This window comes from Hyaena hyaena, unplaced genomic scaffold, assembly GCF_003009895.1.
Source record: "Hyaena hyaena isolate Hyena2069 unplaced genomic scaffold, ASM300989v1 scaffold_262, whole genome shotgun sequence".
NCBI classification, from domain to species: Eukaryota; Metazoa; Chordata; class Mammalia; order Carnivora; family Hyaenidae; genus Hyaena; species Hyaena hyaena.
Window position 1 is genome coordinate 126823 of NW_024080895.1, and position 15232 is coordinate 142054.

Sequence of the window (15232 nt, forward strand, 5' to 3'; positions counted from 1 at the left end):
TCAAAGAAAGATTTCTTATTTCAGAAAGAATTTTTTTTTTTCAGAGACTTCTTAATGTTCATTCAGGATCATCTTTTTTTAACCAATTATATAAACTTGGAAAAACTAAACTTGGGAACTAAAATTAGAGCTACCATCATTTTGTTCTTTTGTTAAAAAGGAAACAGCCTCCTCACTATGAGTGACAGTCAAAACAATACTAAATGCCCAAAAAAGACTAAAAATTAATCACACTTGGTTATAAGTCAAAGAACTACTTTTTTCCTTTTTGCTAACAAAATCATCATAGCTCTTTAGGATGTTAATGTTAGACTTCATTGATACTTAAATGACTCAAACTAAATATCAACTGTAACATTTACTGTACTTAGATGAGCATGGATTCACCATTCTAAATTTTCAATCTTCTAACATGATCCCCCACTTCTCCTACCTTCAGAAGGATTGGAAAAACAATCAGAGCACAGTAATTACACAGTATTACTTTCACCAAGTGTTTACAATCATTCAGACATGTAGATAACAAAAGCCTTACTATCCATGTGTTCGGGACTGGATACAGAAGGAGCATGAAGGTCTTTGCCCTCAAGGACTTCACACTTGAGGGTAGGTCATTTCTAGTGAATATACTGGAGACATATTGTAAAAATTGCTAAGAGGTTTCAAAGGGAAAAAAATCCCTAGAGTTTGATTACCATATTTTCATTGCTCAGACATCATTCTGGTGAAATCTGGAAGAAAACATAACAAACTAGGAAATTTAGAGCTATGAAAGCTTGCTAGGAAGCTACAAAGATCTGAACAATAGATGGTCTGAACAATAAATGGAAGGTCTGAACAATAGATGAAGAGGGTCACAGCTCATTCTATAACAGTGAGTCCCAAGAGTTAGTCTTTATGTCTCTACCACATTCCATGTGTTCAGTGCTTTCTCAAAACTCAGAAATTTAGAGTTAGTGTTTAGAACTCCTCATTCTAGAAATAATCATGTAAATGCACAAACATTTAGATACAAGGCTACTTATTTGCAGTCTTGTCTACAATTGTGAAAAATTGAAAACAAGTTGGTGTCCAAAAATAAGGTATTGGTTAAATAAACTATGGTACATGCATGCAATGGAATATTATAGAGTCTTTGAAAAGAATTTTTAAATAGATTTGAAAACATGAAAAGATATTCACGATATATATAGTTTAAAGGTAAGTCATAAAGAAATATGTAGTGTAAAAATCTAGATTTTGTCCTATGTACACATAAGGGACTTGAAGAACATACACATAAAATGTTATTAGCAATCACTCTAGTATAGGTATTATGGGATAGTTTTTCTTTGTTTTTGTTATCTATAGCTTTAGATTTTCCACAGTGAATACGCATTAGTTTCAAATCCAAAAAAAGGTTATTAATTTTAAGGACATGAGGTAAGAATTTTAAGGGCTTGAGGTATGAAAAATGGTCTCCACTTAGAGGGCCACTGATTTTCCATATGTAACATGCTGCTGACTTTTCATCACTAATCAACTTTCCCAACATTGTGTTCTTCCAATATTTAGCAATACTTATGTCAGATAACCTTCCTCCCACATTTTATATTAAATAATATAAAAATTCTTTAATTTTTATAAGGTGAATTAACTCTGTGAGTTTTATTATCATCTCCATTTACAGATTAGGTAGTCTGAGGCCAGAAGAGTTTAAGCAAAGTGTAGAACATGGATTTAAACTCACATTCCAAGATCAATGCTCTAAGAAAAATATAACAAGCTCAATTTATGTTTATTTTTTAATGAGTGTTTTGACTTTAATAATAAAAGAATGATGTAAATTTTGCCTCATCCTACCCATGTGTAAAAGGTCAGATATAATTGTATGAAATCAAAAAATTTTATATAATCACTCAAAAGAGAGAGCAGAATTCTATCTAGTGAAATAATACTTTTAAGTAGGGAAATCAATCATTTCCCACACCAAAAAATATTCTCTACGTTGTAAGATTTTCTTTCTGCTTTAGAATAAAATACGTTGTCATCTTCCTGGCTCTGTGCTTGGTCTCTTTTGACCTTATTACATTTCTTCCCTATAGGATTTCCTTTGAGAAATTTTACTATGGATGGTAACAATATCTATTCTTTTATTTCAGCTTTTAGAAATTAGTTACACTGCATTTATGTCACACTAAACTTTCCAGGAGCTTTGCATTTAAGCCACAATTTAGCATTCCTTGCACTCCTTAGCCTCTTTTTTTTTTTTTTTAATTTTATCCTTTCATCTGTCAAGTAATCCAGGAAGGCAGTTAGTACTATATATAGTTTATTTGAAGGTAAAGAGATGGAGAGAAACAGCAAACCATTCATTAAATACCATTACTTTGGGAACTTTAAAACTGGTAGAATCTGGAGTTTCAAAGAACTGTGGGGGCCACTCAATCCATATACAATAAATGGACTTCATCTTTCTATTTCACCACTGTTTCCTCCTTTGGCATGTCAAATGAGTAAAAACTTCTCCTTTTTTTTCCTCCTTTTTATTAAAAGTACCCTAGAATACTAAATATGTGGACAAATTGAGCAAAATTAAACAAGAAAAATCAAGCAGCAGATGGAGGGGCTTACACTCACCTTGGGGATCAAGCCAAGATGGGTTGAATAAGCAAGGGAATGGGAATAAGCAAGGAAAGAGGAAGGGAGGGCTGAAGGTCCTAGACTCACAACATTGCAAATCTGGAGAGGAGATCAATATTAAACTTCCAACCTTTCGGGGCGCCTGGGTGGCTTAGTCGGTTAAGCGCCTGACTTTCGCTTAGGTCATGATCTCACGGTTCGTGGGTTCGAGCCCCGCGTCAGGCTCTGTGCTGACTGCCAGCTCGGAGCCTGGAGCCTGTTTCAGAGTCTGTGACTCCCTCTCTCTCTGACCCTCCCCTGCTCACGNGACTGCCAGCTCGGAGCCTGGAGCCTGTTTCAGAGTCTGTGACTCCCTCTCTCTCTGACCCTCCCCTGCTCACGCTGTCTCTCTCTCTCTCCTAGAAATAAATAAAACATTAAAAAAAAAAAAACTTCCAACCTTTCATCATGTAGGATTAGATGTGTATGGTAATAAGGACAGCTTTGAATGAATTATGTATACTTTCTTTTACAGCACAACAACAAAAGAATTAAGATTGGAAAAGCTCTGAAAGATCAAATCTGTTTGCTTTCATTCTGTACTGAATTCTTATAATCATTAGATGCATATTTTTCCATTCTCATTTCAAACACTTCAAGATAAGCAGCTACCACCATTTCCCCTTGAAACTTAATTTCTTAATCCAGTAGTTTCAAAAGTACGTCTTCCTGGACTACAGGCAAACCGATCATTTGTTTTGTTCTCTGACTCCCATTTCCATTCCTTATCCGGTACCAAGTGAGATGCCAGGCTTGAAGGCTCACTGCTCTGGTGGCCGAGGCATTGCAAAGGGGACAGCGCAGACATGGCCTCATGGCCCCGGTCCTGGAAACTCTAGCCCTTCTACCTTAATCTAGCTTCTAAAATCTATCATCCAGCCCCAACTACCAAGAAAAGAAATGCTTAGTTTTGAGTTCTTCTAACAGGCAATTGTAATGTTCTTAATTTTTAGCTGTATTTTCTTCCCACTTCTTGGTCATTAAGAGCAGTAGTGCAGACTCGAACAATTTCAACAGAGCACTGCTTATAAGCTCTTGCTAAAATGGATGTGTGGCCCTGGGCCATAATATTTGTACATGTTTTCCTTTTTACTTAATTGTAATTAGCATGCTGTTTGTTGCATTCCTTTTACCTTTCCTTAAGAATTTGCTTTTTCCTTCAATTGTTTGCATTGGTATCTTTTGAATTTCCTCTCTCTTATTTATTTTTTTGGCATAAATAATAATTGGTGCTACAGCAGGAGCTTGATAAAGCTTTTTATTATGTTCCCTTTTGTCCAACAGCAATCATGAGGCATAAAAAGTCTAAACAGTTTGTCCAGAGTTACATAACAAAGGGGAAGCAAACTTTTCAGTAAGAGTTCGTGTTCTTAGTTTTTCACATTCCGTTTTCATTAAAGGTCCAGGTCTCCTATTATTTCTGTTGATTTTTTTCCCCCTCTAAAGCCTTTAGGTTTTTTTTCCCAGTACCTTAATTTGTACTTTCTCTTAACTTCTTATGTTTGTTTTGTGTTTGAAATGTCTTTGTGATTCTATCCTTACTTCTTCTGTTTATGGATACTGGGAAGCAATTTCATATCTTTGTTCAGTAAAGTGATATTTTCTCCACCAGATCGTTAGTCAGTGATAGCTGGTTAAAAACCTAGTATTCTATAATAATAAAATACATTTGTTCTCCAGATTGTTCATTAAATTGTGTTAAACACATCGATAACCTATGGGGAGGGGGGGAATCTAGTTGATTCTCACCATTATCATACCCCAAAATAAATTAGAAACAGATTAAAAAATTAGCTTGTAGTAAAAATTAAACTTCCAGAAGAATTTTTTGTATTAAAGCAATGCAAGAAATCACACATGCAAAAAAAGGACTGATGTATTTGACTGGATGTAAATATAACTTTAAAAAAATCCTTGGTATTTTAAGGCGACAATAAACCTCATATATTCAACCCATATACCTGAGAAATAATTAATTTCTTATAAATAATAGTCATCAATAATAAATATAATTAATGCTACAATGTGAACATAAAGAAAGATCATGGACAGACAATTTTCAAAGATAAGGACTGATAAATGAAAATATCATATGAAAATATATTTATCTCCATCTGTAACCAAAGAAATAAAAGTTAAAATAATAAGTCACTGCCATTATTGCCTATAGCATACCAAAATTTAAACATCAGTTTAAAAGCTAGTGAAGTTTACGTGGCCTTAAGTGATTTTAGTTGCCTATTTAAAACTTCTGGGTTTTATAAACTTTCTACAATGAGCATGTCACTTTTATAATGAAAAAATTAACTCTTTAATATATATGGATGTGTATTTAATCTCTCCTCTGCAAGCACAATCCATGACTAAGAAATGTACAAATTTTTTAAATGGATTCTACTGATTTGATCTTCTTATTCCACTGTATTTCAATTAACTTAAATATTTTTTCCCTTGGAAAATAAGAATTAACAAAGGCAGAGATTTTTCCAAGTTAGTGACATCACATGGTAATATTTCATACCCAGGATAGGAGAGAGCGACCACAATAAGGGCTGTTTTGTGGAAAAACGCTCTTTGTAAGGTCAACAGCTTGCACAAGATTAATTCTATAATTGAACTTTGAGACATTGTCTGAGGTGTTGAGGTGAAGTGTTCTGGAATTGTTTAGGGTTCAGGGGAAATGGATTTGCCATAATGAAGGGAAATTTTAAGATAACTAGGTTATCAAGAAGGATGTATTTCTCTGAAGTGACAAATGTGTAGATTCCATCCATTAATTTCACGATGTTAAAGTTAAACTCAGTGTAAACAATTTTTGAATTTTTGCAAAGATCTCTTTAAAGAGATCCACTAGAGAGGCAGAGGTGAGAGTTATATAAGACTTTATTCCATTATTAACCAAAATAATAGCCAGGCAACACTTACAAGTGGTTTACTTCTACTATCTGGCCAATCCTTGTAATATTCCTCCGAAGCAAGTATTCTTAATTATTCATTTCCCAGAAGAAGAAGAAATTGACATGTAAGAGACTAGGTAGACTGACCAAGGTCCACCGTAAGGACATGGGAGAGGTAGGACTTGAGCCCAGACAAATATAACTGTAAAGAGAGAATTTGTGCTCTGAATAGTATCCTACCTTTAGACTTCAGTAGTCTCGACCTCCCTGCGGCAGTTGTCCCCAACTCCGTGTGAGGCACTGGCTAGTCTACATAATCTGCCCACCATTACTTTGCTTTTGGGTAGCAAAGCAGTAAGAGTTCAGGTTTTATATTCTAACTTGGATTGAATCTTTGTTCCACTTTCATGTTCTTAAGTTAGTTATTTCTTCACCTATAAAATAGAGGAAAGTAATAACCTCAGAGAGCTGCCATAGAGATTGAAATACCATATGTGAAAGTGCTTAGAACAGTGCTTGGCAAATCATAGATGTTTAATAAATATTAATTTCCTTTCTTCTTTCCCTTGCCAGACAAAAGTCGTTCTTCCTTACAAAGTCAGGTTGCATGAATGCTTCCAAGTCTCTCGATTTATCACCGAATCTTCAGAAAAGTCTCTCAATAGATCAAATGGACCCTATTAGACATGGAATCTCAGAGGCTTCTAATAACCCTTCCCCCCAAGGCAGGGTGTGCTATGGAAAACCCTAATAGAAACTTACATAACCTGATGTTCACAATTCTCTTCTGGATTTGGGCAGGCTTTTTATAGTCTTATTTCTGTGACTCTTGCTTCTCTCTAGTTTTTCCTACATGACCCTGCCCCCATTCCAAAATACACTTTCATACAAATGAACTGTAGCTCAAACTGCTTATATGCCGTTTCTCAAAGATGCCTTATCATTTCCTGCTTCCACATTTTTTTTCTTCTGCCGAGCTTTCTCCCTGAAATAACCCTTTACCGAAAATTTATCCACTGAACTTTTACCTTCAAGGCTCAACTCAAATGCCTGTTCCTCACACATCTCTGGCCACTCTAAATGGAAGTGCTCTCTCTTTCTACTAAATCATTGTAGCACTGCATAACACTTAATGGACAAATTGCAGATACTCTAGTGTTTTGGGGCTGAAGACTGATTGAAATGGCATCTGAGGGGTGCCTGGGTGGCTCAGTCAGTTAAGCGTCCAACTTTGGCTCAGGTCATATTTGTGGGTTTGTGCCCTGCATCGGGCTCTGTGCTGACAGCTCAGAGCCTGTAACCTGCTTCGGATTCTGTGTCTCCCTCTCTCTCTGCTCCTCCCCTGCTCACACTCTGTCTCTCTCTCTCTCTCAAAAGTAAATCAATGTTAAAATTTTTTAATAATAAAAAATAAAATAAAATCTGATTAGCAATCCCTTAAATGGCCTTTCCCAATGCCTTACTAAAAAAAAGTCTCTGAAGCCAGCAAAAGCCAAATTCTCACAAATACACTAAAAACCAATAAACAATCTATTATCAGAATGAGGAAGGAATTTCTGACAATTTAAAGGCCAGAGGAACTGTATTGAGAAACTAGTAAAAACTGTTTTCCCAGTAAAAGTACATTAAAATTCTTAGTCTGAGAGAACCACTCTTCACTCTTTCTCAACTGCTTACCTCCTACTCAAAACACAGGAGCCCTTGGGGCACCCGGGTGGTTCAGATGGTTAAGCGTCCAACTCTTGATGTCAGGGGTTATGAGATGGAGCCCTGTTTCAAGCTCAGCACAGAACCTGCTTGGGATTCTCTCTTTCTGTGCCTCCCCCTCTCAGGTTCTGTCTCTCTCCCCCTCACTCTCTCAAAAAAACAAAACAAAACCACAGGAGCCCTGTCAGTCACCAACACCAACCACAGGGAAAAAAAAAATGGTGGGGGCCAAACGTTCTTCTCTCAGCTAGGTGATATTCTATGGGGTATCCAGAATGTTATTCCCTAATCCCTAACACAGTGATTCAAGAAAGTTAAACATAATGATAAAAACTAGAAAAGGGTTTTCAAGAACATGCAAAAAAAAAAGGCAGGTATACCAATATTAATTTTTCTCAAGTCAGAGGTGGGAAGTTGCAGAAGGGTTAATTGGAGGAAGGTTATCAAAAGATATGAACTTCCAGTTAAGATAAATAATACATACTAAATTATGTAATGTACAACATGATGACTATAGCTAATACTGCTGTCTAGTATATCTGAAAGTTTTTAAGACAGTAGATCCTAAGTTTTCATCACAAATAAAAAACTTTGTTTTCTTTGTCATTTTTCTTTTTCCTTTCCATTTCTTTTTTTTTTTTTTTGTATGCCTAAGAGATGATGAATGTTAACTAAATTTACTGTGGTAATCATTTCACAATATACTTAAATCAAAAAAGAATGCCGCACATTTTAAACTTATATGGTGCTGTATGTAAATTATGTCTCAATAAAACTGGAAAAAGTAGTCAGATGTGAGGCAAGACATTAAATTAATAGGAAAGTAAATATTTAATACTGATAAAAATTTACAGTAAAGATGTAATTATGAATCACTTTAAATAAAACAATGGCTGAAATATATAAAGTAAAAATTGTTAAGAATATAAGGAAAAATAACAAACACAAGTGTTGTGGAAGACTCACATACCTCTCAGTCTTTGAGAAATTCCAGTAGGAAAAAATAGATTGGAATAATATTTTTAATAATATGTAATAATATAATAAATAAGGTGATATAGACATACATATGTACATAGATAAATTTATAGCTAGCTCACTAGAGGTAAATAGATAATCAAACTAGTTGCCCACAAAAGTATCTATAAAATATTCAGAAAACTTTATCATAATATTTGTCTAGAAGAAAGAATTAGGGGCGCCTGGGTGGCTCAGTCAGTTAAGCGTCCGACTTTGGCTCAGATCATGATCTCATGGTTCGTGGGCTTGAGCCCCACGTCGGGCTCTGTGCTGACAGTTAGCTCAGAGCCTGTAGCCTGTCTTCGGATTCTGTGTCTCCCTCTCTCTCTGACCCTCTCCTGCTCATGCTGCCTCTCTCTCTCTCTCAGAAATAAATAAAATATTTTAAAAATTAAAAATAAATAAAATAAAAGAAAGAATTAAGAAGTCCCAAACATCAGAAGTCCAACCATTCTGATTGATTTGCATTACTATAACTAGAAATTTATAAGGAAAATTAATTTGTAAACACATATATAAACATCAAGCCAAAGTAAGAATTAAAACTACAATTACAAAGCATTTATTCTTTTACACACCATTTAGAAATTAATAAATAGGATATTATGTATCAGATTATAGTATGCTACAAAAGCTACAACCAGAGGCAATTCCATTAGAGGAAAGAACTTACTCACTTTTGTTCAATGAGGTTTTGTTGTATTTCTAATAATTTTTCCACTGTTTCAAATTAAGCTCTAGCTACTTGAATATTTCCTAATGTAGTGCTCCATAGTAAATGTGTAAATCACCCTTCAAAAGAAATATGCTAGGCCTAGTATTTGCTTTTACTGTCTTTGTTTACTTTTGTTATGACCTGTTTTTTCCTGTTTTCCATTTCTTTGGAACACCAACCAGTTGGCACCACATTTCATCACCTGACTCATGCCTAAGGCCCTTTAACTTAACAGTTTTTCTGAGTAAAATCTCTGATTTTGACCTTTAGTCTTGATCAGGCTATTTTATAGTTACTTCTTGGTTCTACGCAGCTAATGTTACTGGTCAGAGGCACTCACACTTTCTGTTCAGGACACAAGGCACCCTTATAAGTTGGAAGAGCCCCACCTCACCTCTCAACAAAATGAGGGAAATTACAGAGGGAAGATAAATGTAACTGAGAATAAGAATCTGTGGTCCTTATGAGTTTATCACAGAATTAAATAAATACATAGACATAGACATAGACATGCATGGATGAGTACGTACATGGAGGCTACAGATGCTATTTTTTGGGAGATTCACTCAGAAGTTATAAAAAGTATATTGGGACACCTGGGTGGCTCAGTTGGTTAAGGGTCCAACTTTGGCTCAAGTTATGATCTCACAGTTTGTGGGTTTGAACCCTGGGTCAGGCTCTGTGCTGACAGCTCGGAGCCTGGAGCCTGCTTCATATTCTGTGTCTGTGTCTCTCTCTGTCCCTCCCTCACTTGTGTTCTGTCTCTCTCTGTGTCTCAAAAATAAATAAATGTAAAAAAATTTTTTAAGAAGTTATAAAAAAAGTATATATATTTTAAAACTTTTAAACTATTTCAATGGCAATAATGTGAACTAAAATTGATTTTCCCATTCTGAGCTTCCTATGTCCGATAAGATCATATGTCAAAAATATTAGGTGGCTATATGATTTCTATACTGAGCTCTCAGACATACAAAAAAATAAAATTGCTTTGTATTATACATGATTTCTCAATTCAAATGTGATGTTTACTTTTCCTAAATTTTTGACTTAACATTACTAGCCATTTTATTATTTGTGTATCAGATACATCCATTAATAAATTATAGTAAATTTTCTCAATTCAGACTTATTTCCAACAACAAAACTTCAATTTGTTGTAAAGAAACTATGGATAGTTGCTATAGTCGACTATGGTGCCATCAGAAGAAGAGACATTTGATCCTTATTTTTGTAAAAGTTCTCATTGAATTGTGTGTATGTACAGAAAGACGAATCTGTGTGATCAAAATAATTCAAGTGGTGTCTAAACCTATTACCATTCTTCCCCAATGTAGACGAGGGTCCAACGTATCTCTTACATTGGACATGAGTAGCTTGGGGAATGTCGAACCCTTTGTGGCTATCGCAACCCCACGAGAGAAGGTAGCAATGGAGTATCTGCAGTCAGCCAGCCGAATCCTCACAAGGTCACAGCTGAGGGACGTCGTGGCAAGTTCACATTTACTCCAAAGTGAATTCATGGTGAGCCAGCTGTTCTTTATTCACTCGTCAGTAGGTATTTTGATAAACTAGACCCTAGAGGCACCTACTAAAATGTCACTGTCCTCCACTCAAGTAAACAAATGGTTACAGTTTAAAAAGTTAAGGTTAAGAACAAGGTTTTAGATCCATCCTACATCTCATCAAGTACTGGTAAGTGTTCAGACTAGAATGCGATTACTAAATTGAGGCAGAATAGGCAGGAACTGGCCAGGCAAAGTATCAAGAAAGAGCTGGGTAGAGAAGAGACGTTTCAGAAAGAAGGAAGAGACTTACTGTCACTGTTTGGGGAATTAAATTGTTCGATTTAGCTGGAGCATTGAAATCAAGGTGGAAAGTGGCAAATCTTGAGCCTCAGAGATATAAAGAAACCTGAGTCTTGCTACATATTTAAAAGTTGGGACTTTATCTTAAGTTGTTGTTGTTGTTTTATTTTTAGAGAGAGAGAGACAGTGCAAGCAGGGGAGGGACAGAGAAAGAGGGAGACACAGAATCCAAAGACAGGCTCCAGGCTCTGAGATAGCTATAAGTATAGAGCCCGATGTGGGGCTCAAACCCACAAAACGTGTGATCATGACCTGAGCCAAAGTCGGACGCTCAACTGACTTAGCCACCCAGGCACCCCCTTAAGTTTTTAAAAGATCGCTCTATCTGCAGTGGAGTGAGCATTAGAAAGGGGTATGTTGGGGGCCTAGAGTTATTCCTGTGGACCAAGCATGTGGTCTAAACTAAGATAGTAAGAGTGAAAATGTGGAAAACCTATAGGACTCTGCAAGAAGGGGGCTGAATCGAGAGGTGGCCAGGATAAGGGAAGAAGTCTGGAATGATACCTCAGTTTGTGACGTGAGGAACAGGGTGCATATAGTGACGTTAAATGAAATAAGAAACATGGGAGATGACCAAATGAGGGCTAAAGATGATTGGGAGTTTTAGCCAAAATGATGGCAACCCATCAGTGTAGCTGGTGATAACTTGATTCATGAAAAGGCATTTCCAACCCAGAGAGCATGAAGACAGATTAGACCTTCTTAGTCCTAATTACTGGCCAAGGGGATTATGCCTTTTATAGCTCACTTTAATCTTAAATCGGTTGTACATCTTAAGCCAAGTCTATTGATTTTAATAAACTGATCAACCCAAGGTCTGTTCAGATATTTGTAACCACACTAATGATGAAATATCCAGCAATAGGCTAGATCTGCTATTAGCCTCATCAGCTGCTATTAAGCAGCCAAAGTAAAACATGAACGTTCAGTTTTTACAATTAGACTTGGCAGTGTGTCATCTTTTCATGTATGAAGAAAATGAGACCTAGTGAGATGCAAGAACAAGTGATCTTACAGCTACTTAAAAGTACATCTAGTATTCTTTTCTAGAACCATAGATAGCTCTTTGTGTTTTGAGATAAGCCCTTAAAGGAAAAATGACAAGGAGTACCAAAAAGAAAGATAATGCTGGAAGATGATAAAGTCTCAGTGTCAGAAAACAGGAAGAAGCAGAAGCGAAACAAACATACGGTAGCATTGCCAAAATAGACTGACCTGTTTGAAATTACCAAACATGAATATGTGCTTTCTAGTGAACATCCAACAATTTTGCTCATTTTGGTAAGTTGGAACTGAGAAGTTATAACATCTGGTTGGAACAGAGAGTAGGGATGAATATTATAAATACCTAAACTAATGCACGTTTAGGAAATGTGGTCTGTCTGTAGACCACATCTCAAATTGATAAGATACTCAGGCTTTCCTCAGATTTTCAGATTGACTGAAAACCGGGACAATTTGAATTAATTTATGGATAGTTTCTTCCATTTCAATGAATATTGGGCTGTTGAGTTATATTTTCCATTGAAGAAACTTTAAGTAACAAAATTAGTATTTCATGTAATCTAAAGATACAAGTTCTCTTATTTCACGTTAACATTTATCTAAGCAATCTTGTGCAAAATTTAAATTAGAGATCATACTATTTTGTATAATCAAAGCTTTAAATATTTTTTTCAACCCTTTTGAAAAATTTGGCTCATTTCTTTCTTTGTCCCAGTCAGCTCACCTTTTAGATCTAATTCATTTCCACAGAGACATTTCTACTCTGATTGTTCCATCTCCAAGCATACAGAATACATGTATTCTGTATTTATATTCTCTTTAAATGGGAGAAGATAGTATCTGGATGCCCTGCACTAAAAATATTGCATTTACAACACAAATGGAACTGTGCAATTATAAGCCATTCCTTAATACAAAAAAGCACCATATTACTATCGCCTGAATCAACAAAAAAAAAAGCCCTTTATATTTACCATTTGGGGAGGGAGGTTTTAATAATCCTAAAAAAGTCACACAATGTTAAAAGATAATCCATTGTAGTGAAATTTTTGGTACTGAACTTATACAAAGATTTAAAGAAATCTGAGTACATTGTCAATTTTAGGCTGCCTGGGTACGTATTTCTAGCAATTATGAAATTAATTGAAATTAATTAATTTCTATGAAATAGAAATTAAAAATTTCTATTATAGAATAGAAATTTCAAACTCCGATTAAAGTTTTGCACGTTGCTTTGATAACCATATATAAATTAATACTTTCTAACACAGAGAGGTGTTTCTTAGAGTCAGCTTGCCAGGGTGCAGCTAATATGTTGATGAAAGGAAGGGTGTTGGACAACCAGAGGTGGTAGTCTGTTGTTTTATAACTGACTTTGAAGTTCTGTAGGGCTCTGTATCAGATGGCCCCCTGGGAAGATTTTCTTTGTGGCAGCATTAGATACACTAATTTGATATCATTTATTTTTGCAGGAAATTCCAATGAACTTTGTGGATCCCAAAGAAATTGACATTCCACGTCATGGAACTAAAAATCGCTATAAGACCATTTTGCCAAGTAAGTTTCCTGGATTAAGTCGTTTGCATTATAAAGCACAGCCTTACCCACTAACCCCCACCTCATCGCTTCCCATCCTCACAACTTCTCCATATACACTAAAGTTGGAGATATAAATATGCATCAACACTAATAACCATTAAATTAGTTTGAGGATAATAACTTTATCCTGTATTACTTTTATTACAATGGTCAGCTCACAATTCCAATAGACACATGGTTCTAAAATTTTATTGTGTCGCATGTTATGGTCAGTTGGTTTTCATCAAGAGTATCAAAAATTCAATAGGCAAATAGTCTTTTCAACAAATGGTGCTGAGACAACTAACATTCACATGCAAAAAAAAAAAAAAAGAAATCAGACTCTGTGTCACACCATATACAAAAATTAATTCAAAATGGATCAGACCTGAAGGTAAGAGCTAAAAGTATAAAATTCTTAGTATAAAACAGATATAAATCTTCATGATCTTGAATTAGTCCATGATTTCTTAGATATGACACCAAAAGTACAATCAACAAAAGAAAAAATAAATTGAACTTTATTAAATTAAAAAGTTTTATGCATCAAAGGTCAAAGGATACCATCAAGAAGATAGAAAGCTGACTCACAAAATGGGGAAAAAATATTCATAAATTATGCATCTAATAAGGGACTTCTATCTAGCATGTATAAAGAACTCTTACCACTCAATTTGAAAATGGGCCAAGGACTTGAATAGACATTTCTCCATAGAATATGTACAAATGATCGATAGGCATTTGAAAAGATGCCCAACATCATTAGCCATAAGGTAAATCAAAACCACAATGAGATACCACTTCCTATCCACATGATTATAATAAAAATGATAGACTATAGAAAGTGTTAGCAAGGATGTAAAAAAAACTGGAATCCTCACACATTGCTGATAGGGATGTAAAATGGTACAGCTACTTAGGAAATAGTTTGGTAGTGCCTCAAAAGGCAAAGCCTAGAGTTACTATATGATGCAGACATTCTACTCCTAGTAATATAGCCAAGAGAAATGAAAACATTTCATTGTCAATCACTACACAAATAGATAGCTGGGATTTTGACAATATCCATTAACAACTCAAAGCAATAGCTCTGAAAAGGTGGAGCCACAAAGACTTTTAAAAAGTATAGACATTGAGGGTACCTGGGTGGCTCAGTTGGCTAAGCGTGCAACTTCAGTTCAGGTCATGATCTCATATTTCGTGAGTTCGAGCCTCACATCAGGCTCTCTGCTGTCAGCGCAGAGCCCGCTTTGGATCCTCTGTCTCTTCTCTCTCTCTGCCCATCCCCCACTCTTGCTCTCCCTCCCTCTCAAAAATAAATAAACATTAAAAATAACTTTAAAAAGTATGGATATTGAAATAGTAGAGTCTTCATAGTCAAGCCCATTAATTCCCTCATAAAACATCAAATTCTCCATATTTATGGCAATATCAAGAATTACTATTAATGGTGTCTTTGGACTTCCCCCTCTGGTGGAGTTGAAAACATTATGACATATTTTTATTACTGGTCCATGTAATATAGTCCTGTATATTTTATATACAGGTATTTTATAACTACAGCTGGCTAAAGGGAATGAAAGTGCCATGCGTTAAAAATAGTGCTTTAGTGCTTCTCTCTGTTTCTGTCTCTATCTCTGTGTGTCTCTCTCAAGATTTTTTCATCTAAAATTTACCAAACATACGTAATTAGGGCATATACATCCATTGCAGTTTTACCTAACCATCTAATGTCAGATGGATTTGGAAATTATTAGGATTATTTAAAGTTCAGCCTTCTC

The 15232-nt window shown here is 35.4% G+C and overlaps 1 protein-coding gene across 1 annotated transcript in view; it reads left to right on the forward strand.

The window, feature by feature from the left end:
• PTPRR (protein tyrosine phosphatase receptor type R) overlaps positions 1 to 15232 on the forward strand; it is a 141173-nt gene that overhangs the window by 85923 nt on the left and 40018 nt on the right. Inside the window, 2 exon segments of the mRNA XM_039245606.1 lie at positions 10338 to 10524; positions 13346 to 13430. Coding sequence (XP_039101537.1) covers positions 10338 to 10524; positions 13346 to 13430 — 272 coding nt within the window.